This window comes from Crocuta crocuta, unplaced genomic scaffold (genome assembly GCF_008692635.1).
Source record: "Crocuta crocuta isolate KB4526 unplaced genomic scaffold, BGI_CrCroc_1.0 scaffold55, whole genome shotgun sequence".
Taxonomy (NCBI): Eukaryota; Metazoa; Chordata; class Mammalia; order Carnivora; family Hyaenidae; genus Crocuta; species Crocuta crocuta.
This window is the reverse complement of record NW_027530512.1, coordinates 2,904,252-2,931,048: the sequence shown is the minus strand read 5'-3', so window position 1 is coordinate 2,931,048 and position 26,797 is coordinate 2,904,252. Positions and strand designations below refer to the sequence as shown.

The 26,797-nt window shown below is 35.2% G+C and overlaps 1 protein-coding gene across 7 annotated transcripts in view; it reads left to right on the top strand.

Annotated features, from left to right (window-relative positions):
- Window positions 1-26,797, top strand: part of GPHN (gephyrin) — a 593,666-nt gene that overhangs the window by 504,327 nt on the left and 62,542 nt on the right. For 4 of the 7 annotated variants that reach the window (XM_077767144.1, XM_077767143.1, XM_077767141.1 and 1 more), the window contains 5 exons: window positions 2,439-2,531; window positions 11,758-11,813; window positions 17,206-17,325; window positions 19,400-19,458; window positions 20,497-20,650. In XM_077767144.1, coding sequence (XP_077623270.1) covers window positions 2,439-2,531; window positions 11,758-11,813; window positions 17,206-17,325; window positions 19,400-19,458; window positions 20,497-20,650 — 482 coding nt within the window. Of the gene's footprint in view, window positions 1-2,438; window positions 2,532-11,757; window positions 11,814-17,205; window positions 17,341-19,399; window positions 19,459-20,496; window positions 20,651-26,797 lie in introns of all 7 variants that reach the window. The other 3 variants (XM_077767142.1, XM_077767140.1, XM_077767138.1) reach the window with 1 other exon arrangement.

Below are 26,797 nucleotides of genomic sequence, written 5' to 3'. Positions count from 1 at the left end.
GTATGTTAACTAACTGGAATTTAAATAAAAACTTTTTTTAAATGTGAGGTCCATTTACATTATTGGGAGAAATTTTTCAGTATAAAGTCAGAAATTGTTTGAAAAAAATAAAACATTTTATCTATTCATCACCATTATAAAAAAAATCATTGCCACGTCCAATGTCATAAAGCTTTTCCTCTATCTTTTCTTCTAAGAGTGATATAGTTTTAGGTCTTATATGTAATTCTTTAAACCATTTTGAGTTAGTTTTTACATATGGTGGAAGATAAGGGTCCAATTTCATTCTTTTGCAGGTGGATATCTAGTTTTCCCAACACCAGCATCATTTGTTGAAAAACACTGTCCTTTCCCCATTAAAGATCATTTGACCCTTACTGAAGGTATTTGACCAAAAGTTTATTTCTGGCCTCTCTGTTCTATTCCATTTGTATTAGTTAGGGCTCTCCAGAGAAACAGAACTAATAGGAGACATATAGAGCTATCTAGAGATTTATTATGATGAATTGGCTCATATGATTATGGATGCTGAGAAGTCTCAATATATGCCTTCTGCAAGCTGGAGACCCAGGAAAACCGGTTTCTTGTAACTGGAAGTTTATACTTCTTAATCTCCTTGTGCTATCTTTGAATATTAACCATTACTTTTATTGAGCTATTCATAATCCCAGCAAAGTCATTCTCTTAGGATTCAAGCTGGTATATAACTTACATTTTCATGAACTACCCCAGGCCAGATTAGTTCCAGGCAAGGAGCCACCCCAGGAAGTTTATTGTGATCCTGTCAGATGCCATGGGGCTCACCATCAGGTTCATTTGGTAGTTAATAGTGTAGAAGTGAATACAAACTAGACTCTCTGGTTTCACCACTTCTCTGCTCTTACCAAATATAGGTCCATAGATTCAGGATAGGTCCAGAATAGCTACAACCTTCTAGGAATATCTGAAGCTAGAAATTGCTAAGAAGTTCTCCCTTCCAATTCATTTATTACCTCCCTAAAAGGGAAGTTAATATCACTGTCACTATGGATCAGAATACAAAATTAAAAATCTCTCTGTACTTAACTTCTAGGTCCTGGGTTCTGGAAATCAGAGGCCATAGGTGGCTAAGAAGGACAATGCCAAAAACAAAAAACAAGCAAAGATACCCATTCAGCTCTGGAAACAATGGAGTTTTCTAAATTATACAAACATCTCTGTAAATGAAGTCCTTACAGTCTCTGGGGACAGGCTTGTCCCCAAAATCAAAGGCTATCTTTTCTTTACGTTTCTTAAGAAAAAGAAAAACTTGCTTAATGTTAAAACAGCATATTATCATTGTAGAAAACTTGTAAATTTTCAGAAAAGTATCGCAAAGGGAATAAAAATAATACATAATTCTAACATACTAAAATAACAAATGTATTACATTTTCACATATGCCCTTCTCATCTTTTTCTGTTGACATGTACACATCTATGTTGACAGAGTTAAGATTATATATTGAATGTATAGTTCTGCATGTGTTTTAAACATACGTCACAAAAATTTTCCTGGTCAGTGAATATTCTTCATAGATATTACTTTAGCCTGCATAATATTTTATCATAAGGATAGGTCATTGTGTATTTAAATTTCTGTATTATTTACCTTTTTATTTATTTCCTTACTAATATAAGCAAGTGAAATAAACATGATTTATCTGCTTCCTTTCTAGGATAGATTTCTAGAAGTGAAATTACTGGGTAAATGAATAAAAAAAAGTTTAAGAATTGGCTTTTTATGGCCATTTGTAGCAGCATGGATGGAACTTGAGGGTGTTATGCTGAGTGATATAAGTCAGGCAGAGAAGGACAGATACCATATGTTTGCACATATAGGTGGTTTAGGAGGAACTTAACGGAGGACCATCGGGGAGGAGAAGGGGAAAAATAGTTGGGGAGAGGAGAGAGCCAAACCATGAGAGACTCTTGAATGCTGAGAACAAACTGAGAGCTGATGGGGGTGGGGGAGAGGAGAAGGGGGGTGATGGGCATGGGGGAGGGCACCTGTTGGGATGAGCACTGGGTGTTATATGGAAACCAACTTGACAATAAACTATTTAAGAAAAAAAAGAAACTAAAAATAAGAATTGGCTTTTTAAAGAAAATAATCTTTGGGTAGTTAAAGGACTAATGACACATCAAACTGAACACATCTTTGATGCCTGTGTATCTGCTCATATTCAGATAATCTCTGCAAGCATAACTATTAATAGACTGAATCTAATCTTTCATTTCAGACACTAGCTTACATCTCTTCCTTCTGTCTCCAGCTTCTTGGGATAGAAATCAGGAGGTCTGACTGAGTCCATATACAAGGCTGGTCACACAGGCACACATACCCATCTTGTTTATGACTGCCTGTTTAACCCATTGCTCTCAACATCCATATTTTTTTTTTATATTCTCTTTTTTCAGATGGAATGGGACGAGTTCTTGCTCAAGATGTATATGCAAAAGACAACCTACCCCCCTTTCCAGCATCAGTAAAAGATGGCTATGCTGTCCGAGGTAAATATTTTGGGGTTTTTGAGTATCATACTCACGCTGTATTTTTTTCCTTCAGATTTTTTACTCAGCCTTTTACATTTGTTTCCCCCTTGGTTATCAAAATAATTTTATTCACAGATAACAATCTGGATTAAAACTTTTCAGTGAAAGTATTATAGTTACTTGAAAATGCTTGTTGACAAATATGTAGAGATTGATCAAAACACTATACTATAACGTATTCTTCTGACCTCTACACATACTGGTAGCAGACAGTCTTGGTCTGGAAGTTGTCCAGATGTTTTCTAGTTGAAAACTATGTGGTCCAGGAAAGAAGAGTGGATTCCCAGCAGAAGGATAATGTAGGGTGGTCTTTTCTTCTGCTTTAAACTCAGACATCAATAAGGGCTTCATAAAAAGCAAGCACAAAGGAAACCTCTAATTCCCTAGAAGAGCCAGATTTCACCACTCTGAAACCTTACATAGTACCAGCAATTTATACCTTTGGAATTGCCTGAGATTGCATAAAGGTTAAAAGCAAAATACTAAATAGGAATAGCCTGCTTAAAGTCTAATCTAAGAATCCAAAATGAAAATGCAAGTGAATTACTTAGAAACTATAATTGGTTATTAGTCAAGGCTGATATCATTGAAGAAATGTCTAAAAACATTTCCCAGTTTATTAGAGCTGTTAAGAAGACAAGTTCCTTTTTAATGGTCCTTGATGGAGTCTCTTACTTGTTTGTTGCTGCTTTTACTCTATCTGGCCATTAAAAACATTTCCTTCTCTTTTATAATTAAATATATTCATTAACCTCCCCCATGTTCCATCAGTGTCTCTTAGCAGTATCATTTTGTGTTGGAGGCAATATAGCAAATGATTAAGCGAAGTCAGAGTTCTCTGGGTTCTATCTATGTAACTTTGAGCAAATTCAACTTTTTGAGCTTCAGTTTTCTCACTGATGATAATTATAATAATTCTTACCCCAACAAGTTGTTGTGAGAATTAAATGAGACTTTAGAAAGCCTTAGTAAAGTATCTGCCACCAAAAACAAGCACACAATAATTGTTTTTTAAATGTTTGATAATGGTAACTATTATTATCACTATCATTATTATAAACACATTTCCTTAGATCATCTCTGGAAAGAAAGATAACATTTATCTGAATTATTCTCATATTCTACATAAATAAAGTGGTGGAGAGATAATTCCTACTAGTGTATTCCTTCTCAGGAATACTATCTTGCACTTACCTCATTCAGCTTGATCCCACTAAAGTAGAGTGTTTCTGAGAACATGAATAACAAATCCCCAGCAGCTCTTAGGATTTTTTTTCTTCCAAATATATTCCTTCTACTGTGCTTATTATAATGAATGTTGTCCAGAAAGAAAATTAGTTCAGTCTTCTGATAGCCCCATTGGCTCTTCTTGTTTCTTATTCTCCAACTAAAATGTCATTTCTGTTTTGAACTTATGATCGATAGCCATATAGAGGATTACTGTAAAATGACAAAGAATTCTTACTTCCAGAGTAGAACAAACAACTATAGCAGATGAAATACCAAAGGGATAAGAAAGTCTATTTTTCACATTCTTGATAATATAACACAGAAAGTGAGAAAATAAATTATTTGAGGCAGAATTATTCTCAAACAGAATGTTGTTCTGTGATTTTTATATGAGTTAGCAACAGCTCAATAAAAAGAAACTATTGCTCTTAGTTTTTTAGTTGCCAAAAAGAGTGATTAGCCCACATGAGCCTAAAAGAGCCTTTCTGCTACTATAGAATCTACCAAAGAAATTTTATGTAAAATTACCATTCGATATCTTAATTTATTCTTTTGTTTTAAAGTGGTGGTGTTTTTAGTTACTTCGTATGCACGTGCGCACGCGGACAAACACACACACACACACACACACATATGAAAACCATCTATAATAACACCTCACAATATAAAAGGTTCAACAAACTATTATGTAGGTGATTCATATTCTTTCTTTCCCATGAAGTGTTGCTAGTTTAACTATCTCTAAGATACAGAGACTTAATACATACATAACAGATAACCACTGTTGATAAGGTTAAGCCTCAAAGTAGGAGTGTTTGATGTGTCTATGTATATGTATATATACCAACATCATAATTAAGGCAGCCGAAGCCATCAGTGAACAAAGAGGCATGGGCCCAGGCTTTTCTGTGTTAGAACACTCCCCACAAGAATGTCCTTGAGGCTATTGTCGTGGCTCTAGAGAGCCGCTCTACTTCGTGTACCTTCTTCTCTCTACCCCTGTCTTCCTTGACTCCCATTCCTGTCTCCCTACTCCCTTTATTCTCCCTTTTTTCTTCTCCTCTGCCTTTGCCGTAGGCCTTCCAGTAATAACCAGTGGCACCTGTGGGCATTGCTAACCCTGTAGGTGTAAAGAGGTTGCTAACTTGCTCTGGATCACTAAGCATTAGCCAGTATCCTTCAGAAACATGTGGCATAAAACTCCAAACCAGTTGGAGGATCACTTGCTTTAAGGTATGTGGGTTGAAAATCAAGACAGTAAAAAATGACTTAAGCAAACAAGAAATAGGAACAGCTTCTTTTAAAAAAGAAACAGAGTTTAAAGATGGCAGGAATCAAGGGATAATAATATAATAGGAAGATATGTAACCTGATAAACCTAAAACTGCATTCAGGATGGAGTGAGGAGGAGGAGTGGTGGTGGTGGTGGTGGTGGTGGTGGTGGTAGTAGTAGTAGTAGTTGTTGTTGTTGTTGTTGTTGTTGTTGTTAAAGAGAAAGGGAGAGATTTATTTTGGGTGCCTACAGCTGGGGAAGGTGCCAGGCTCAAGCCTTAACAATCGACCTCTCCCAAAGATGGAGTGAATTTGAAAGATAAAAGCAGAGAAAAGAAAATGAAAGTAACATGTTACCAATTAGGATCAATATGGTATTTTTTATTCGTATTTTTGAAGAGCTATTTCTCTCTTCACACTAATTAAGTGAATCATCTTGATGAATTTCTGCCTTCCTGTAGAGATGCAGATGCCTGTCTTTTCAGTTTCCTTGTAGATGTTCATGAAGGCAGAAGTACCTTAGAATACCAAGTTCAGCTTTCTTGAAAATTTTCTCCTCAATAGGCTTATCCCTTCAGAACTTGTTTTACAGGGATGATTTAGAAAAAGGCAAAAGAAAGAACAAGCCACTAATTATTTTAAGAACCATGTATAACAAACAATTCTGGAAGGATATGAAAAATTTTTGCCATTTGGGTAAAGTAAATTTGAAAGTTTTTTTTTTTCTTTTTTACATCCTGATTGAAATACATGCTTATGAAAAGTACAGAAAATTAAAAAGAACATTTTAAAATTACCCTTTATCTCACTCACTGGCCACCATTAACACTTTTTGTACTTCCTGTGGGTTAAAATGCATATGAATATTCAGTATAACCTTTTAGATTTAGAGCTAATCTTGTTGTTTCATGAAAACCATGTTCTAAGGTTTCTATTTCTTCCATCTAAATCTCTGGCCACAGTTGGTTTCCCATTTAATAACTTACTGCTTTCTATTATACATCACTCTGGATAAAGAAGAGAGCCTTATGATGTGGGAGTATTACTCAAGTGAGCAGAGAGATATTTGGATTAATTAATTTTAGTCAGTTCCAAAAAGCTTAAAATACTATGTTTAATGATATAATATCTCTTTTCCCAGTATTAACAATGAATGAGAGTTTTTCTCTAGGAAGATGACGGTAAAGAATATAAAATGCTTTCTCACTCACTTGTCCTATTCTTAACTTCCTGCTTTTCCTAAGAAAAAGCCACAGATTTAAAATTCCAAACAACCCACCTGATTTAATACTTCAGTATAATTGCAGCAAGTATTAATCTTGCTGTGCTAGTCTTGTCACCTTCCCTTGCCCCCCAATACTTTCTTAATGTTAGTATACATATAAATGCTTTATCCTGTTACCTATCATTCAGTCTTAGTGTGGTTCCACAATCAAATTCTTAGTCCCTCTGCCTTATTCTTCTGTCAAAGATATTTCCTAGGACTTCTGAAGCTATGCTGTCTCTATAGCCTCAGTTTATTCAGCCCTAACATGGAAATGTTGAAACTCTTTATTATTGAAAATAAATGAATAGCTATAAAGTGTTTCAAGAGCCTTAAAGAGAGTTCACATATGGTTAGAAAATGGAAATGAAGGATAGTTCTATAGCAAATGATTCGGGAAGATCATATTCTATACATTGCCACAATGAATAGTTATCCAATGGTATCCATTTTTAAATGATATCTTCAGAAATCTTCATACAAACAGGTGAAGAAGACTAAAAGTGTTTTCTGGGCATTAAAAAGGAAGGTAAGGGTGGGAGCAACTTCAGGGGCTAGCATTGAAGCATTATGAATCAGTTGTAGAATGCATTTGCTGTTATGATCTGATTTCTATTGCTTTTATCACTTCCTTCAAATTAAATTCTACAGTTACAAAAAAGAAAAATAACATACTAACAGGAATGTCTGAATGTAGAGGACAGAGTTCTAAGCCTCTACAGAAATCCTTGGAATCCATGCATCTTTACTAATGGCATATTGTGGCTTGCTTCCTTATTTAGTTACAAGCTTTAGGATCACATGCCATCATACCTCCACTTCTGCCCCTTCCCACCTAAGCCTATAGAATTCATCTTGAAAAATGGTAACTTTTTTACCTGTCTCTTTAATAGATCTTTTAAAATAAATATCAGCAAGTTAGATAGATCATTATTTTTGTTTTTATAAGAAATAGTGAGTCTTCATGATAATGTAAAATCAGGATTTCTGTTGTACTTCACTAATTTTTATTCCTTACGTTTTCTTTAAGTCTGAATTTGTCTATATCCAGTTCAATCTTAGAGTGCCCTGCTCCTCAAAAAAGGTAGTTCAGGAACCAGCACCATCCACATCAGCTTGTTAGAAATGTAGAACCTCAAGCCTTATCCCAGACCTACTAAATCAGAAACCATATTTTAACAAGATCTGCAGGTGATTTGTACATACTTTAAGGGTTGAGAAGCACTGTTATAAAGGAAATAATAAAAGCAACTTCTCTCTTGCCACCAAGAACCTTCTATAATGTAGTTTGACTGAGCCATCTTTAGCTAGCAATATAGACACATGTTTCCCAGATAGAAATTTTCAGGGCAAAGTGAAGAACAAAGTTTAAGTGAGCACATATTCTCTGCAGTCAGTGCACCTTCCCTGCTGCTTAGAATCATTTAAGGACTCTTTCAGTTGTTGGTCTTCTTGACACTCTATTGCAGGCTTGCCCAAATGATCTCCAACCACTCATTATTCAGTGACATTTATTTGGAGTATTTGTGTATAACATTGATCTAAGGAATTTTGAATGTAGGTGTATTTGCACATGTGGAGAACAGGAGACAGGAAGAAAGTTGAAGAGCAGAGGGTTTCAAAAAGAAATAAAGAAAATTATCCCCATCTATTAGATAATCTCAACATTAGAAAAAAAAAATTTAATAAAAGGGGGGCACCTGGGTGGCTCAGTGGGTTAAGCATCCAACATCAGCTCAGGTCATAATCTCACAGTTCATGAGTTCAAGCCCCGTATCAGGCTTTGTGCTGACAGGTCGAAGCCTGGAGCCTACTTCAGATTCTGTGTCTCCCTCTCTCTCTGCCCCTCCCTTGCTCATGCTCTGGCTCTCTCTCTCAAAAATAAATAGCATTAAAAATTTTTTTTAAAGAAGCTCATAATCTCAGTGAAGAAATAAAGTATGCACATTTATGAAAATATTCAAGAAAATTTCAAAAACATTATTCTAATGTGTACAAATCAGTTTACAAACTTCCCCCCTAAGTTTTATGGAAATGCCAAATTCATTTCTTTATTCTTTTAACAAATATTTATTGAAAATCAATGATAAGCTAGGCACTATGCTAGACAGAATAGCAACATGATCTAAGTTATTGTATAAAATTAACCAGAGCAGTCTTTCTAAACATTCTTTTTTTTAATTATAGTTTATTGTCAAGTTGGTTTCCATTTTTTTAATATAGTTTATTGTCATAAACATTCTTAATAGATGGTGAAAATTGACTTACATTTGAGAACTATATACATGGAACAGCAGAAAATGGAAGGCATTCAAAATAAAGCATTTGGATTATTTTTTTGAGAGAGAAAGAGAGAGTGCATGTGCCAACTGAGCCACCCAGGTGCCCCCAAAATACAGCATTTTGTGTCAAAAAATATTATTTATTTATTCATTTATGCATGCATCTTTCTAAAAAGATTTTTATAAGCCATACTCTTTCATTTATTAAACATTTTAATACTTCATATATTGAAAATTTATTGAATACCTATTATGCAGCAACTGCTAGGGATTCCCCTGGAAAAATAAGCAAATAACTGCAAAAAATTAGGAAGCCATAAATTAGAATAATTTAGGGAATACCCTGGGGAAACAAAAGAAAATGTAGCTGATTCTTAAAGGAAGAGGAGTCAAATATGATTTCATAGAGAAGGGACACTTGAGCTGAGTCTTAAAGGCTAAGAAGCCTTTAATTAGAAAGCACAGAAAGAAAAAGGATACTCCAAGCAATGGAAATAGCATATAATAATGGAGCTAAAATATGAATCATCTTAGTACTCTCAGGGAGCTACAGTTCTAGAAATTGAAAGTGGCTAGAGTGTAAGATCTAAGGAGGGTATGAACCAGAGGCCTTGGCACACAGGTGAAGGTCTTTAGATGGAGCATTTCCGCTCATTTTTCTCCCCCTGCCACACACACACCCTTTCTGCCTACCTACCTTATCTGCCTCCTCCATTACATCTGTGGCTTTAACTATACCCATAGAAAGACACACACTAAATACATTATACACATGTATATAACATACATACATATAAATGTACATATGCACATATATAAACAAATATAAGGTTCATGAAACAATATGATTCATCCTTACCATGTGTGATGAAATATATTGCTATTCATTCTCATTTTTAAAAATATTTGCAAATGCCACCCAGATGCCCCTGTCAGCTAAGCGTCTGACTCCAGCTCAGGTCATGATCTCACGGGCCTGTGAGTTCAAGCCACATCGGTTCTCTGCTCTCAGCGCGGAGCCTGCTTCAGTTCCTGTCTCCCTCTCTCTCTGCCCCTCTCAATCTTGTGCTTTCCCTCTGTCTCAAAAATAAATGAAAACACCAAAAAAATTATTTACAAGTTTATATTACAGCCCGCCCTCCACATTTTATTTGAACGTTGCCGTAAATTGGCATTGTATTAGAATAGAAACCATATCTGGTTTTACTCCACTCTGTCCCACCACCTAATATGACACTTAAGGCCTAGAATATACTCAGTAGAAATTCAGTGAATGAATGAAAGGAATAAACCGCTTTAAAAGACATTATTTTTAAAGTATGATTATTCCAATTTTTTCAACAAGAAAACTGAAGTTTAGAGAAAGGCTTAATAATTTGCTCAAAGTCCTGAGGCTAATAATGGGCAGAACTAGGATTTAGATGCAGCTATGCTTTACTCTAAAACACAACTAACTTCCCCTTGTGCAAGAAGGAAAAAGAGAAAATATCTAGGTTGCTTATGCTAGGTGGCAACCTGAGAATATCTCTAGTAGAAAAATAACTTTAAAATAAATTTATTCACCCTTGAGATGTAGTTAGTGTGGAATTCTGAAAGATAATTGACTTAATTTTCTTCAATAAGAAAATCAAAATTCACTTAACATACTGTATAAATAAATGGAGAGAATAGATGAAATAAGATTGCTAAAATGTTGGTAATTTTGTAAACAGTGATTTTATGTCTATTTTAAATTGTTCATTTAAAAAAATTTAAACACAAAAGCAGCATAAGAATTGCATTGCAGGAAAGCTATTCTTGTTTTTCAAATGAACACTGAAAATATAATAGGATTCTAAAAAACACAAGAAACCTAAGAGTTTATTAACTAAGATAATGTCTATAAAGCACAAGATACAACATCTAGTACTTTAAGAAAATGTTAATTTTTGTTCCTCTCTACAACAGGTTAACCAAATCCATGCAAAAAAAAGTGACTCGTTATAAACAGTATTATATATAAGCCTTTAGAAAAATACCACTTTGTAGTCACATAAAAAAAGTGAATTTCATATGTCCTTTTTAAAAGAAATACTTTTTATTATCAGCATGATTGCAAATATAATTAAAATATTCATATAGAAAGTGTTAACTTTTCTGTGTATGTGTCAGCAAATGTAATGCAGAACTGCTTATATATTATGATTTAGAAATAGCATTTTGGCCCATTATTAAAAAAAAATATATATATATATATGTATACACACACACACACACACACACACACACAGGGTGCCTGGGTGATCCAGTCAGTAAAGCATCTGACTCTTGGTTTCAGCTCAGGTCATGATCTCATGGTTCATGAGTTCCAGCCCCGCATCAGGCCCCATGCTGACAGAGCAGATGGGGCTTGGGATTTTCTCTCACCCTCTTACTCTCTCTGCCCCTCCCATGTGTGTTCCCTCCCTCTGTCCCTCTCTCTCTGTCTCTCTCAAAATAAATAAATAAACTTTAAAAAAATACTATATTGGGAATTAAGGGACTGTGTTTTAGTCCTGGCTCTGCCACTAACCAAACCTTGTTCAACCTAAGTCCCTTCGTTCTGTGACTCATTTCCTTCAAATGTCAGATAAAAAAAGAATATATGTTCTTTCTACTTGGCTGAGTTACTATAAAGTAACTGAGTGATAAATAAGAAAATAGTATGAAATAGTTTAAAATTTATAGAAAATGGTGAAATATGAATGTAAATAGTAATATATATGTATAGATTGATATATCCATGATAGTGTACACATATATCATACATACGTACCTATAGAAACAGTGGTATTTATTTAGGAGGACAGGCTAGAAGGAATAGTTTTATTCAAAAAACACAAATATGGGCATTATGGAGCAACAGAATGACCAACTCCAATGATGTCAAGAAAGGGCACGATTAGGATCACTTCTACTGGTACTTGTGAGTGGTGGATACCAAAGATCAAACCAGTAGTAACAAAGCTATTATCTGGTCTAGGAGATCAGAAAAGTATTATACTTTCCTGAAGCCTTATCTCATCATTTGAGTCAAATTTTAGAATCCAACACTAGATCCTTATTCCTTGCTATAGGACCATTTTGATGTTTGTTCTTGGTTCTGTTTACCTCACAGCTGCCGATGGCCCAGGAGATCGTTTCATCATTGGAGAATCCCAAGCTGGTGAACAGGTGAGATTCATAGGCCTGAAAGACCCTAAAGATTTCAGTTTTATGGACTTTTAGCATTGAATTTTAATCTATCATCTTGTAATGGAAATCTTAGCAGTGGATTAGATAGGTTATCAAAGAGATTAAAGGATGGTTCCCGTGAGAAAGAGACAAAAGAATTACTTTTTAACTGAAAGAATCTGCACCCATTAATATATGGCATGGTATCATTGGTATATCTCACAGACATGCCCCACAAACATTTTCCAGTCCTGTGATTGGATTATTCTTCCTGTAAAAACATCAACGTTGTTAATAGAGCTACAGTTTCTAGGTGGTCTTCTTAGAGTTTTCTCCAACTTGTATTACAAACAGAGAAAATTAGAAGCAACAAATTATTTAACCTCTCTAGCTGATCATTTAAATTAGTTTTTCTCATTAGGGAGCTAGCCAGTGAACAGGTATACATGTATTTCTTTTAAGAAAAGGAAGCACTAATGGGTCATAATGAAGTACAATAGAAGTCCTCTTATATAATGCTTCTGTGACTAGTAATTGGCCATTTAATTGGAAATAAGTGGGAAATGATTGTATATTTTTAAATAAACATGAATTTAACTAAAATAAATGAACATTTACTTGTCAGTAATTTGATGGAAAGCCAAGGCTTTTCTTTTAATAAATATCTGCTATTTGAATTTCTATCTGGTCTTTCGTACATAAATAACACCCAAAAGTATTATATGTGATTTCCAGTTTGGGTCTTTAAAATGGAAAAAATTCAAGGACATTTGCAAATTATCTAAGTATAGAATCCTTTTTGGTTTTTATTATATTTTTGCAGTTTTTTTACTGCCACTTCACCCACACCTAATCTGACAGTTGTTTTTAAGCAAAAATTTTTAATTGAGTTTTAACAAAGGTTTAACTTGAATTTTTATAGGAAAAAACTCTTTTCACACTCATATTGCATTGATTTACATATTTAATTAAACTACATAATCCAGTAGCAACTATCGGCACAAACAAGTTTAGGAAGAAACTCATCTGAACTGTAAAGCAGTAGTTTACAATTATACAAGAGTCTAACAGCTTCAAACTTAAATAGTGCTGTAAGCACCATTATGTTTAAGAGGAAATAGAGAGCATATGTTAATCTAGTGAGTTTTGGAGGTTGGTTAAAAGAGTTCCTACCTTATTAAATAGAACCAGAAGACCAATGTACTTTTTTCCTCTACTATTACCAAGCACTCATAAGGATTACATAAAAATAAAGGAGGAAATGAATGAATGAATGAATGTTGCAGCTTGGACAAAAGATATGTCCCATACCTTTTCTTCCTTGGCTTATTATGTACTCCCATATATACTGAAAATAGGGAGGAATTGAGAAAGTATATAGGAGAAAGATGGTACCAGTGGTGGTGATGCTAGCCTCCTCATCCCTACATTCAAGCATTGAGAACTGCATACAGATCTCTGAAGCCAAGCCTGGCACTATAGTGATTAGATGCTGTACACAGGCTGGTTTTAGTCCCCATGACTGTTTTCCTGACAAAAAGAACAGCTAGGCCCAGATCCTTTTTTTATAAATGACTGTTATTTTGAACTCAGAATCTGACTTCTTGTTACACATTTTATTCAGTGTTGGATGTCTAAAGCATCCATTTTTATAACAAAGCCGCAAAGTACCAGTTATTCTAGGTCTCTCATCTTCAACTGAGTCAATTCAACAAATGTTGAATCAAACATAGCTACTATGTGTACCAGGCAGTGTGTTGGGTTCTAGGTATATGACGTAGATTAAGATATGATTGCTACTCTTAAGGAGTTTACATCCAGGGAGGAGACAGGATATAAACTAAATATAATATAATATATATTAAGTGCTAAACTGATGCTATCAGTCATGTACTGTGGAGCATAATAGAGAGGTTGAGCATTTCATCCTAGGAGGATTAAGAAAATAACATTGGAGCTGGACCTAAGAGATCTTTACAAAAATGGAAGTGAGAAAAGGACATTCCAGGCCAAGAGAATAGTATAAATCAAGACACAGAGGTATTTTAAAAAATTGCACGGATTGCTTAGGGAACTACAAATAGTTTGTGGTAGTCACAGCCTAGTATAAATACATAGGTAACATTTTAATAAGGGCCTTGTGAACATCTTAAACTTTATTTACTAGTTAAGACTTCCAACTGTACTAGAGAACTAGGAACACAAGAAAAGTCATGAAACTTAAAAATTGCTAACTTCTTGTAAGGTTGATGGAAAAAAAAGATGAAAACTACAAGAAAATGGGGTTTTTATTCAAATTTCTTGTGATGTCCTTTATCTATAACTAAGGTATTATACAGACTTTATAGCAATCTCAGAGATCTTATAAAAGCCAAATTGCTCACTTTTTGAAAGTACATGCACTTAAGAACTGGGTACCATTGTTTACAAAGAAACAGTGATTTACGAAATGCTTTCTTGGTGTACCAAAATACTCGGCCTTAAATCACTTTTAGTTTGTTTTGGTGCTACTGATTAGCACTAGACACTCAAAGAAAATATTACATGACTATAAAGTGCTATCATTGGGCAAATCTCAAAAACCTCAACTTATATTCTCATTAAGGATAAATCAGTGTTTTAATCATTTTTACTTTATATAAAACATATAAGGCATAGCAATACAAATACAGAGTGAGTTACTCTTAAAGAATTGTTACTCTTAACAATCTAAAGGAAGTACTTCATGTATCCCTGGAGTTTTCAACTGATTGCATTCAGTTGAGGTTTGTATGTCTACTCTAAGTGGATATATAAACATATTTATATATATTTATATATTTATAGATATATAAATGTTTATTTATATAAATAAACATTTGTATATCCAGTAATATCTTTTACATTGGATCTCATATAAGTGAGCTGGTAGGAAGTCTTCACTAAGCTTAGAGAGGAACCAATTTTCTTAGTACCACACAGAAACACCTCTTAAGGGTTGGTTTAAGGCAAAAAGTAGAGAAAATTACAGGTACAATCACTATAAAACTTAAAGTGAATTTACAGAATATGGTACATTGAGCCTGACTAAATTAAGGCAGGGCTTCAGGTTAACACTTTTCAGCTTAAGAAGCAACTGCCCTGAAACTCATTTTAGGATTCACTTTCTGCCTTCACCAAAAAGGCACTTTCAGCAAAAGAAAGACCTGGTTAGACCTATATTAAATATCTTTGCTCCATAGGCTCTTAAGATAGTTTTAGCATTAGTACCTCTACTAAAAAATACGTATGTCATATCAAAACTTTAATGCTTTTCATCAAAAATCACTGCACTGCAAATTAGTCATATATAGTAGATTAAGAGATGTCCCAGAAAATAAATAACATAAGGGTTGAATTTTTTTTTTAATTTTAATGCATTGGGCTCCAAGCTTTTCATTTGAAATCCTATGCAGCATCATGGTAGAAAATTACATAAAAATGTAACCATTCTTAAAAGCCTGGAATATCTTTTATTCAAATAACAGAATAAAGGGAAAGTTCAATGCCAGAGCTGATCCCAAGAATCTCTTTTGTCAGTAGCTATGGGTTAAAAGCATGGAGAACACTGGAGTTATAAGCCAAGAAGGATGGGATACTTCATGTAATTTTCAGCTACTGAGATCATACATGTTTGTTCATTCATTCATTCTAGAAATATTTATTCATAACCAACTTTGTGCTAGACACTTTCTAGGATTTGGTATGATAGAGCAATAAATATTTGTGGAAAATGGGTGATTAAAGGGACTATACCCAAGAAATAGAAGTTAAGGGAAACAAAAGAATGTTAAGCCCCTGCGTGCTAACAACAGTGATGCTCCATTACCAACCACCTCTAGATCTGAAGGGCAAAGAGCAGGAGTGGTACGTGGACCAGGGGGGATTGATAACTATGGGAATGGGCTACCTAATAGAAGCTGTAGCCCTCAATGATATAGCCATCACCAAACTGCAGCCCAGCAGGGAAGTAGCAAGGGGAATAAAAACCCTACTTTCTCTCTCTCCTACCCTCTAATCTCTTGTGGACCACTCCCATTGGCTGAACCTAACCAGAACCCAGAGTGATGGGAACCTGGTTGAAATAGTCCATAGAGGTCAGCCTTCTGGGCATGCCACAGGATCGAAAATGATGATGTGATCAGAGAGGCAACAAAAAAATAAATCCCTGTCTTTGTACAGTTTATATTCTAGAATGTAATAATGCACTTAACACTGTACTTTGCATAGATTGAAGGGTTTGATAATTTTAGCTATTGGTGGTATTATTTGCAGCACTAATATTATTTAAAGAAGATTTTTAAGACTTTTCTAATAAGTTTCTGGTTTTACTTTGTACATCTAGTAGAGAGATATTTTCCCTTAACCACTCCCTAATTTTTTTTAATCTGGTAGAAAATATATATAACATAAAAATGTATGATTTTAACCATTTTTAAGTATAGTTCAGTAGTTTTCAGAATATTCACATTGTTGTGACCTAGGATTTTAAATATTTATGAAGCAGATATCTTTGGAAAGACCTCTTTCTCATTGAGAAGTTACATTATCTCAGAATTTTCTTTTAAGGGAAATTTGAAGCATTCCTTTTCCCAACTCTGACCTAAATCATGGCTTATGACAAGTGAGACTTCTGAGGCCAAATCAAACCTATCAAATGGATCTTATAGAAATATGCTTTTCTCTACACTAAGGGAAGTTTGCAGGGCAAGTCCTGTGGTCAGTCTCTTGTACCATCTATATGATAGTTAAGGCAATGAAAATTGCCTTAGATATAAATGTTTAACCCAAATCATTATAGACATTGGAACCATTTTTGAATTATTGAATTACATCTTCTAGATTTTTATTATTAAAAAGTGAACTAATATGTTTCAGAACTATTTTCAAGAGAAATAATTGAAAATATTTTTCTGGCTTATATTTATTAAATCAAAAAGTTTAGTTATTAAGTACTATATTTCTTAAACATCAGAACTTCAGTAAATGACCAACATGCTAGTTTTTCATAATTGTCTTTCATAAAATCACATTGCATGGCATTTTTTTTTCTTATGGACACTCAAATCACATACAGGTATTAAGAAAATTCACATGATTTAAGTTAGACACAATAGTAGCAAATGTAAGTGACAGTTCTTCAAAAGGAAAACAGGACATCATGAAAGACATCTAATGGTCACTACCTTAATCAAGTTAAATCCTATTTGGTGTAAATGCATCTGTTTGTGGATAGTTTTTATTTACATTGGACCAAAATGAGTGAGAGTATTAGATTTTCCTTTTATGGTTTGTTTCTAAAAATATTACATCTCCTGCAGACTTTTCCTTTGCAACAGCAAATCAATTCTTTCTTCCATGTTTATATTTCCAGCCGACTCAAACAGTAATGCCAGGACAAGTCATGCGGGTTACAACAGGTGCTCCAATCCCCTGCGGTGCTGATGCAGTAGTACAAGTAGAAGACACCGAACTAATCAGGGAATCTGATGATGTACGTCATCACCAGGTCTTACGGCTTTGTTCCTATGGCAGTGTTATAAATGCTCATTTTCTGCAATGTTTATAAGATTAATCCAGGGTTTTTTGGTAATGTTAACATCTTACATTGTAATGTACAGATCTCCAATAAATAGGAATTGCCTTAGATTTGAAAATCTTTTGGTACAAGAAATGTTTTTACGATCATTACCATGATTATGACAGAATTTGAACCATATTTGATCCAAGAAATTTCACATGCAAACAAGGAAAGAAACTACCTCCAAATAGAAGAACAGAATTATTAATTGTTGACATACCTTATAGCTAAGAAATTTGTTCATCAACATTAGCTTTGGGGCACCTGGGTGGCTTACTTGGTTAACTGTCGAACTCTTGATATTGGCTCAGGTCATGGTCTCATGGTTGGTGAGATCAAGCCCCACATCGGGCTCTGTGCTGTCAGATTCTTGGGATTCTCTCTCCCTTTCTCCTCTGCTTGAGCACTCGCTCTAACTCTCTCTCCCTCTCTCTCTCAAAATAAACAAACATTAAAAAAAAAAAAAGGACTAGCTTCTAGGGGAAAAAAAGACTAGCTTTTGATAAAATGTGAAGGAGAATTTAATGAAAAAGAATTTAACAGAAATTCCTCAACATTACACTAAGCCAAGCATTTAAACCAAATAACCTGTCAGCTCTGGTTTTCTATAATTCAGAAAAATCTCTGTCATCAAAAGATAGCCTAGAAATATTAAATACATGTCTATATGTCAGTGCCCCCTTTATTGCCTACAATAAAGGTCTCTGGGAATTTTTTCTTTGTTTTTTTTTTTCTTTTGTTGTTTTTTCGTTTTTGTTTTTGTTTTTTGTTTTTTGTGGGTTTTTTTTTGGTCTAAGCAGGCCTTCATTTCACTGAAACTAGCAGCAATTATTGGAACCAGAGGATCAGCCACTAATAAAAGAATAGTTTCAACTGAGGTTTTAATGATTGGCTATCTTAACTTGTTTTTTGAAGAAGTTTAAGATATTTTATATCTTAAAATGTAGAGCTAAAAATAAATAATATTCTTCTGGGCTGGGTATATAGAAAAATTTGGACATGCTGAGAGATGAACACTTTTCTTGATCTGGGATTTTCTTCTTAATTACTTTCCCACATAAAAGGTTTATAAAATTCAACTCTTGGCATACAGATCACATTACTTGCTATTAAAACTGTCCAGCAGATTTATTGGCATCAAAGAAGCCAGCAGAGCATTGAAATCCAGAACACACACATCCACAGACTCTGCCACATGACAAGACACAATTCCAGCGTCACAATATTATCCACGGCCCATTAATGTAAAATTAATGATCACCATTAATTTACAGAAACCTACTGCCAGGCAAACTGCAAGCCCTTCACCGAAATTTCTATAGATATTTGGAAAACTTGGCATAGTATTGAACCTATGATTCATGGGAACAGAAGAGACCGGTTATTTCCATGAGCGTTCACTGTATCTATTAGGTAGCCATATAGGTGTATCTTTTGTTTTCCCTTGAGAACGCTGCTTACAATGTAAGATCCAATATTTGAATTGGTATATTTTTCAAAAGCATGAAAATTATGGGGGGAAAGTCTTTATTTATTTATACCTTGGCATCAAACCTAATTTTTTAGGAATGTGTGGTAGAGGGGCGCCTGGGTGGCTTAGTCAGTTAAGCGTCCGACTTTCGCTTAGGTCATGATCTCGCAGTTTGTGGGTTCGAGCCCCGCGTCGGGCTCTGTGCTGACTGCCAGCTCAAAGCCTGGAGCCTATTTCAGAATATGTATCTCCCTCTCTCTCTGACCCTCCCCTGCTCACGCTGTCTCTCTCTCTCTCTCCTAGAAATAAATAAAAATATTAAACAAAAAAAAGAAAGGAATGTGTGGTAGAAATTCATCATGTTCAAAATGTTTAGCAAAAGGTTCTCTGTTTCTTTATCTCTGTATATATTCTGGACCTATCTGATGATAAAAACATCTGGTTAGCTAAATTGTGTTGATCAAACAATCCATTAGATTGTTCTGTTTGAAGTTACATGACTTGTTCTTATTATAGGGGACTGAGGAACTTGAAGTACGAATTCTGGTGCAAGCCCGGCCAGGCCAAGATATCAGGTAAGTTCATAACATACAGAATGCACAGCCAACTTTTGTTTCTACATGATCATGAACTTAAAAGAGGATGGCTATTATAAATTTGCAGCTCAGTCAATTAGCCATTAGTGTTCAGGACTTTTAACAAGTAGTAAAATGAATTTTCTTAATTCTACATCTCATGTCTGCTCTGCCTGCTTTTTCATAAACGTGGTAAAGGCAAATGAAATAGTCAAAAGCAACATGTGAAAGAAGTAAAGTCATGAGCCCACTTAATCCACAGCTAATCCTACTCCTAGATAACCCAGAGTTACCTAGCTCTACCCCTAAATAATCCAGAATATGGTATCAACACAGGTAATCCCAGAACTAAGTTTTTATGCAATTAGATGATAGCCCCTCCTCTACTGACTATCAATAATAATTTGCTACTGTTTATATACAAAGATGAGATTACTGTTTTACCATAAATAGTGCATATACTTTATTTTTCTTACACTGGAATATGTTTGCCCTGATCCCGTCAATATAATTTGCTTAAATGTCTTTATAACAAAGCTACAATTTTCACATCCCTCTGGCAGGAAGCCAAGTTGAATGGACTTCTGCAGGCACAGATCTAGGTCAGCCTAAGTTGTCCAAATAGAAATGATCTCAGTGGTAACCTCATTAGTGTTATTCTTCTCACCTTAAAGTTAACAAACTATGGACCTCTTATTAATGCCACTAGATATTTTCATATAAATTCTTACATCAAAAAAAGTCTGCAATTGGTGTTTTTGGCTGTAATGTTGTAAAATAGTTTTCAAATGTGAAGTAATATATTCCTTTTTAGCAGTAATAGATAGAACTCCTATTTCTCTCTTCTATTGTGTGATTTAAATTTTTTATTAAAAAAGCATTGAATTTTTAGAAGCTTTTTATTTTATTGTTCTGTTCTTACCTCATCTCTTGACTTTTTTCTCCTCTTGAGTGTGTCCTCCTTCTCTGACACTAAAGTTAGTTGAAAAAAAATATTATTCTCAGTCATACTGCTTATGGTTCTGCTTTGACTTTCAGACCCATCGGCCATGACATTAAAAGAGGAGAATGCGTTTTGGCCAAAGGAACCCATATGGGCCCCTCAGAGATTGGTCTTCTGGCAACTGTAGGTGTCACAGAGGTTGAAGTTAATAAGTTTCCAGTTGTTGCAGTCATGTCAACAGGGAATGAGGTAAAAAATAAAAAAGAGGGGGGTGAAGGGGGGTAGGTGAAAAGGTAATTAGACCTTCAGACAAAAGTATTTTTGACCTCTGTCTGTGTTGTAAATAGAACATTGTGGATTATAGATTTTGCCACATTCCTATATAATAGGGAAATAAATTAGCCTTAGAATAGTTCAAGAAGAAGGAGGAAGATAAGAAATTACATACTGAGAAATGCTCCCTTCCATTTATTAGAATGAAATATTACAACCAATGGCTTTTCTATACACTCAGTACGTATAAGCAAAGGATATTGGCTGCTACCTATAGATATTCAACTGTGAAAATTTAGCACTCAGTCTATTAGGACAATAAATTGTGTCTACCCACCTGCTGAGGTGAAGGGTCACCTCTATGTGGGAAATAACTAATGAATTGGGACACAGTGGTTAGATCTTCTTGCTGGAAGTTCCATGTGATTCTTAGTCACCAGGAAAGACTTGATAACCTATTTTTTCTTTTTTTTCTAAAGATAGCTTCTCTAGTAGCATGCTTCTCAGAATATGTCAAATGTCATTTCAGCCCTGATTTAGGATAGGGAATTTAGCCAGTCTTTCTCTGACAACTCTTGAAAAATTGCCTGTTCCATGTTTTGCTTTGGTTATACAAAAATTCAGTTGGAGGATCTAATGAAACTGGGACTATTGAAAACTGGGTGTGCTAGGGGCGCCTGGGTGGCTTAGTCAGTTAAGCGTCCGACTTTCGCTTAGGTCATGATCTCGCAGTTCGTGGGTTCAGGCCCCGCGTCGGGCTCTGTGCTGACTGCCAGCCCCTGCTCACGCTGTCTCTCTCTCTCTCTCTTCTAGAAATAAATTTAAAAAAAAAAAATTAAAAAAAAGAAAAGAAAAAAGAAAAATGGGTGTGCTAGTAATTCAAAGCCTAAGAGCAGATCAAAAACTACAGAGATTTATTTAGACTTTACACCTTATTATTTTCAAAAAGATAGGATTATCTATCAAAATATAGGAAATAGGAAAAAATAGGAAATCTATATTTTGAAATTAACAGGATTTCTTTTCTCTCTCTTTTAACCCCCTAATTTTATTCTGAAAATAAGCCATTTATTTGTAACATTGTTTTTAATTTCTTAAAGTCTTAGAAATGAACATTTTTCAAAGGTCTCTCCATTACCCTTATAGCTCTTTTGGAAAGGGCAAAAGAAAGGAATAAAAGATTTGTTTTGCTAATGGACAGATGAACCAGTATTCTAGACCCTGTATAGATGCACTGGTCATTCCCTAAAATTATTGATTGACCCAAAACAAACATTCTTTATTTATTTATTTATTTATATTTAGAGAGAGAGCAAGTGAGGGAGGGACAGAGAGAGGGAGAGAGAGAATCCCAAGCAGGCTCCACGCTGTCAGCATGAAACCTAATGCAGGGCTCAATCTCACAAACCTTGAGTTCATGACCTGAGCCAAAGTCAAGAATCAGATGCTTAACCGACTGAGCCACTCAGGCACCCCCCCAAAACAAACATTCTTTTCAATTGGTCTACATAGTGATGTTTTTAATATCCCTAGGACTGACACTTGTGGTTAGCATCAGACAGAAATTTCTGTTAAACTGGTTTATTTAATGAACTATTCTTATTTGTGATTATTTATATCCTTTGTGCATCTCACTGAGCTCAGGGGGCTTGGGAAAGCTAAAGATAATGAGCAAATTCATAAGTAGTTATTACATAACTTTGTTTAACCTGTATTTCTTGTATTCTTCCTAATGTTTTTATAGGACTGGGGTATATTCTCAATTATCCCCTAGAGTACATTGGTAGTATTTTTTAAAAAAATGTACTATTGTACATTCTATATTAAAACTATTTACTAGTGATAAAGAAAAGTGATGGGGTAGAATAGAGATGATACTTAGATCATGGAATCTAAGGAAGAATTTGTAGTCCTAGCTCCCTGCCTCCATAGGCTTGATTATCTTTGGAGAGGCTTTGATAGGTACTGTATGACTCTGTTCCCCTACTTTCTCTGGCCTGCTGTACTTACTATGGTTTTCCAAGGGAATAATGCATCTAAATTCTCTATAGCTTCACATTCTTTCCCTAGTTCCATCCAAGGTGAGCCGTTCTTGTGACTCTCTATGATTGTATAATTTATTTCAACAAATGTTTATTGGTTACCTCTATACCAATATACCAATATCTAAACTGGGGATAAAAGAGATGAATAAAGCATAGTATCTCTTCTGGAGGCTTGAGGTCTTTGACAGACAGAAATAATGAGAAGAAATATAAATTTCAGAGAGGCTGAAAGAAATTACACTTGTCTATTAATGTGGCAAGTCTATAGCTTAATCAGTCACAGTACATGCTTCCCTTAAGTACTAACTGATTTCCACTGATATGTGTGGCTTCACATATGTCCACTTTTTAATCCAGTGTGGTTTATTGGTAAGCAGAACAGTGGCCTGAGGCAACCCAAAGAACGCCATATAAGATGTCTGTCTTTAAAACCTGCCCAGTATTTTATGAATACATGTGTTCGGGATAAGGGAATTATTTCAAAATTGAAGAGGTACAGTCATTTTTTTTTTATTATTTCTGAGAGAGAGAGACAGCGTGAGCAGGGGAGGGTCAGAGAGAGGGGGGGACACAGAATCTGAAGCAGCCTCCAGGCTCTGACCTAGCTGTCAGCACAGAGCCCAACATGCGGGGCTCTCAACCCACAATCAGTGAGATCATGACCTGAGCTGAAATCGAACACTTAACCAACTGAGCCACCCAGGTGCCCCGAAGAGGTACAGTTATGAACTATAACTAATACAGAACAGCCAATGTAAACATTTGTTGGTTTCAACAAATTATGTATGTTAACATTTAGGTGATACCATCCAGTAATTATGTAATTGTGAAATACACTTCCAGCCTCATGCATTCGTTCAATAAATATTCATTAGACATCTATTACATGCTGGAATGACCATCAGGGATCATCTTAACTAAACATCAGACTTCTATAAGATGTGAATACACTGTATTATGAACCAGTTTATTTAAAAGGATTTTGAACAGGAAGCTCAGTGTCCAGTAGGGCTGCATTAGATTTTCATCTTTGGTGGAACTAGTCCTCTTAACCGTCTACACAGCCTTTCAAGAGCTATTATCTTTTTTCAAGTGACATTCAGGTACAAGGGAACAAGATTTATACCAAGAGAGTATGGGAGCTACCAACGTAGAAGCATATCCTACATAGGAATCAATATATCTTTTTTTTTTTTTTTAAATAGTTTACTGTCAAATTAGTTTCCACATAACACTCAGTGCTCATCCCCACAAGTGTCCTCCTCCATACCCATCCCTCCTCCCCCCCACATCCATCAGTCCTCAGTTTTTGTCAGCATTCAAGAGTCTCTCATGGTTTGCCTCTCTCCCTTTCCCCCACCATTTTCCCCCTTCTTCTCCCCCATAGCCCTCAGTTAAGTTCCTCCTATACGTGCAAACATATGATATTTGTCCTTCTCTGCCTGACTTATTTCGCTCAGCATAACACCCTCAAGGTCCATCCATGTTGCTACACATGGCCAGATTTCATTGTTTCTCATTGTCATGTAGTAGGAATCAATATGTCTTATAACAGTGTTAGGCAGCTACCAGGGTCCCTACAATGGAAATGTCTGGATACAAGTGTCACCACATTCACAAAAGCTCAAAGCTGTGGCTTTCCACTAGGGATTTATAATTCATTTATAGTTCCTTCTAGTCCATATCCATGTTACCAATCAGAGATTATTTTTGCCATAAGAATTGCTGCCTAGTAACAAGCTGATATTTCATCTTTATCAAGTTTCCAGGAGAACAGAGCTAGAAAGTTAACCCAAGGTCAAATTTGTCCTTAGAAATGGAAAAAGTTTTGTTAATTCTTTACCCTCACATAAGAGGATGCATTGTCTCTAGCAAATTAGAAAATAATAATAAAACTGACTACAAATAATTCTGCCTTTTATTATCACCATGCACTAGCAATTCTAAGCAATGTCAGTGGCAAAATATTATTCTCCACTGGAGCGAACCATTTCCACTATCCCTCCCTATTTAATATACTACCATACTGATGCCAGGCACTGTTCTGACTGCTCAGGATATAGCAGCAAACAAGACAGACAAATTTCCTGTTCTTACAAAATTTATATTCTGATGGAGGTGGGGTAGAGGGAGATAGTCAATGAACAAATAGTCATCAATGATATAAAGAAAAATAAAGAAGGGTAAGATGATAGAGACTGGTAGTAGAGGAGGTATATGCCACATATTATCTGTTGAAACCTACCCTACATCAGCCGTTTCATACTCTCCCCTATACAATAAGGCTAGAAGCCTGAAAACCCAATTTCCTGGACTCTCTTTCCAGCTGTGGACCTATTGGTTTTGGCTTTGGGATGTATTAACACAATATTAGAAGGTGGAAGGAAGTTAGCAGAAGTATAAGCGCCCCAACCCTCAGTAACATCACTTTCCCCTAATAGCCCTAGAGACAATGGTGACTTCCTGCAGTTACTGATCTTTGAAAACACACTTTTTTCCTTTCTCCAACCCTCCCAACACATTTTTACCCAATTCTCTGTATTAAATCCTTTCTTCTCCCACTCCCCTGAATTTGAAATACCTAGAGGAGTTGGATTTCCTTTCCAGAACTGACTGACTGACAGTCTTCTATTTAATATGGGGTAATCAGGTCTTACTGATGAGGCAAAATTAGACTGGAAATCTGAAGGTATTAAGGGTGTGTGCCATAAGGGGAATTGAGTTCCAAGCAGAGGGAACAACAGAAAGAAAGGTTCTGAGATAGGGTGTATGCTTGTCATGTTTGAGGAACAGCAAGGAGGACAATGTGGCTGAAGTATGGAGGAAAAGGAGCAAAGTAAAAAGAGATGAGGTTGGAGAGATAATAGAAATTAAGACCATTTAATTCTAAATAGTTTGAGGAAGGGAAACATAACATGAAACATAACACTTCTTAAATTTTTCGATGTTTACTCTGGCTTCAACATGACATGGCATACAGAAAAGGAAACAAGCAGGGAGACTAGTTAGATTTGTAATATCCAGGAAATTATTTCCTACCAAATATTTCCTATTTGGAAATATTTTGAAGATAAAGCCAATAGGTTTTGCTAGTAAATTCAAAGTAGAACTATATAAGAGAAAGTGAGGAGTCAAGGTAAAACTCCAAGGTTTTGACCTGAGCATTTCTAAGGATTGTTATCACTTACCCAGGTGAGAAAGATTGGACAGCAGAAATCAGGGTTTCTGTTTTGGACACATTAAGTTTGAGATACTTTTTAGAAATCCTTGTAGAAATATTGAGTAGGCATTTGAACATATTGTCTGGAGCTTAGGAGAAAATTAGATCTAAAGATACACATTTGGAAGTTATCAGCATATACACACTATTTAAAATCATGAGACTAGATAGTAAAGTCACATAGGAAATGAATATAAATAGAAGATAGGAGATACAAATTTTACACTTAGGAGGCAGCTATATCTTCCTTCTTTTTTCCAACCTTCGTACTATCCAGTTTTGTTTTTCTTTTGTTTTTATACTTCCCAGTTTTATTTTCTAATTTTGACTCTTGATGCATTCATCCTTTATTCATCAAATACATTCCGATGCCCTTAAAACTATAGACGGTGACCTAAAGGCCTTTAAACTGGACATCAGTCAGCTAGTTGCCATTAGTTCAGGAAGTCAAGACTGAATGCTTATTAACTCGTTACTCAAGTAGAAGCAATAATTACTTCTTTAGTAGGTACTTGCTCTTCTAATTTTAAGTGTACTATTTCAGTCATTTTCAGCCATATTCCAAAACTTGTTTATTCATTTAATCCTTTCTCTCTCTCTCATTCACTCTCTATCACATATACACACAAATACACGCACGTGCATGTACTCACACAGAATTAAATCTATTCATCTCCACTATGTGTTTGCTTACTCTATTCTATCTTTTATCATTTTCTTGGCCACCATCAAAAACAGATGCCTGTACAAACAAGCTTTCTAAAATATAAAGTCTCTCTCAAATCTTTGTATACTTTTCAGGGCCCTCCACAAGCAGCTGCTATTACAAAACTATATTTAACCTGACTAATAAGAGAA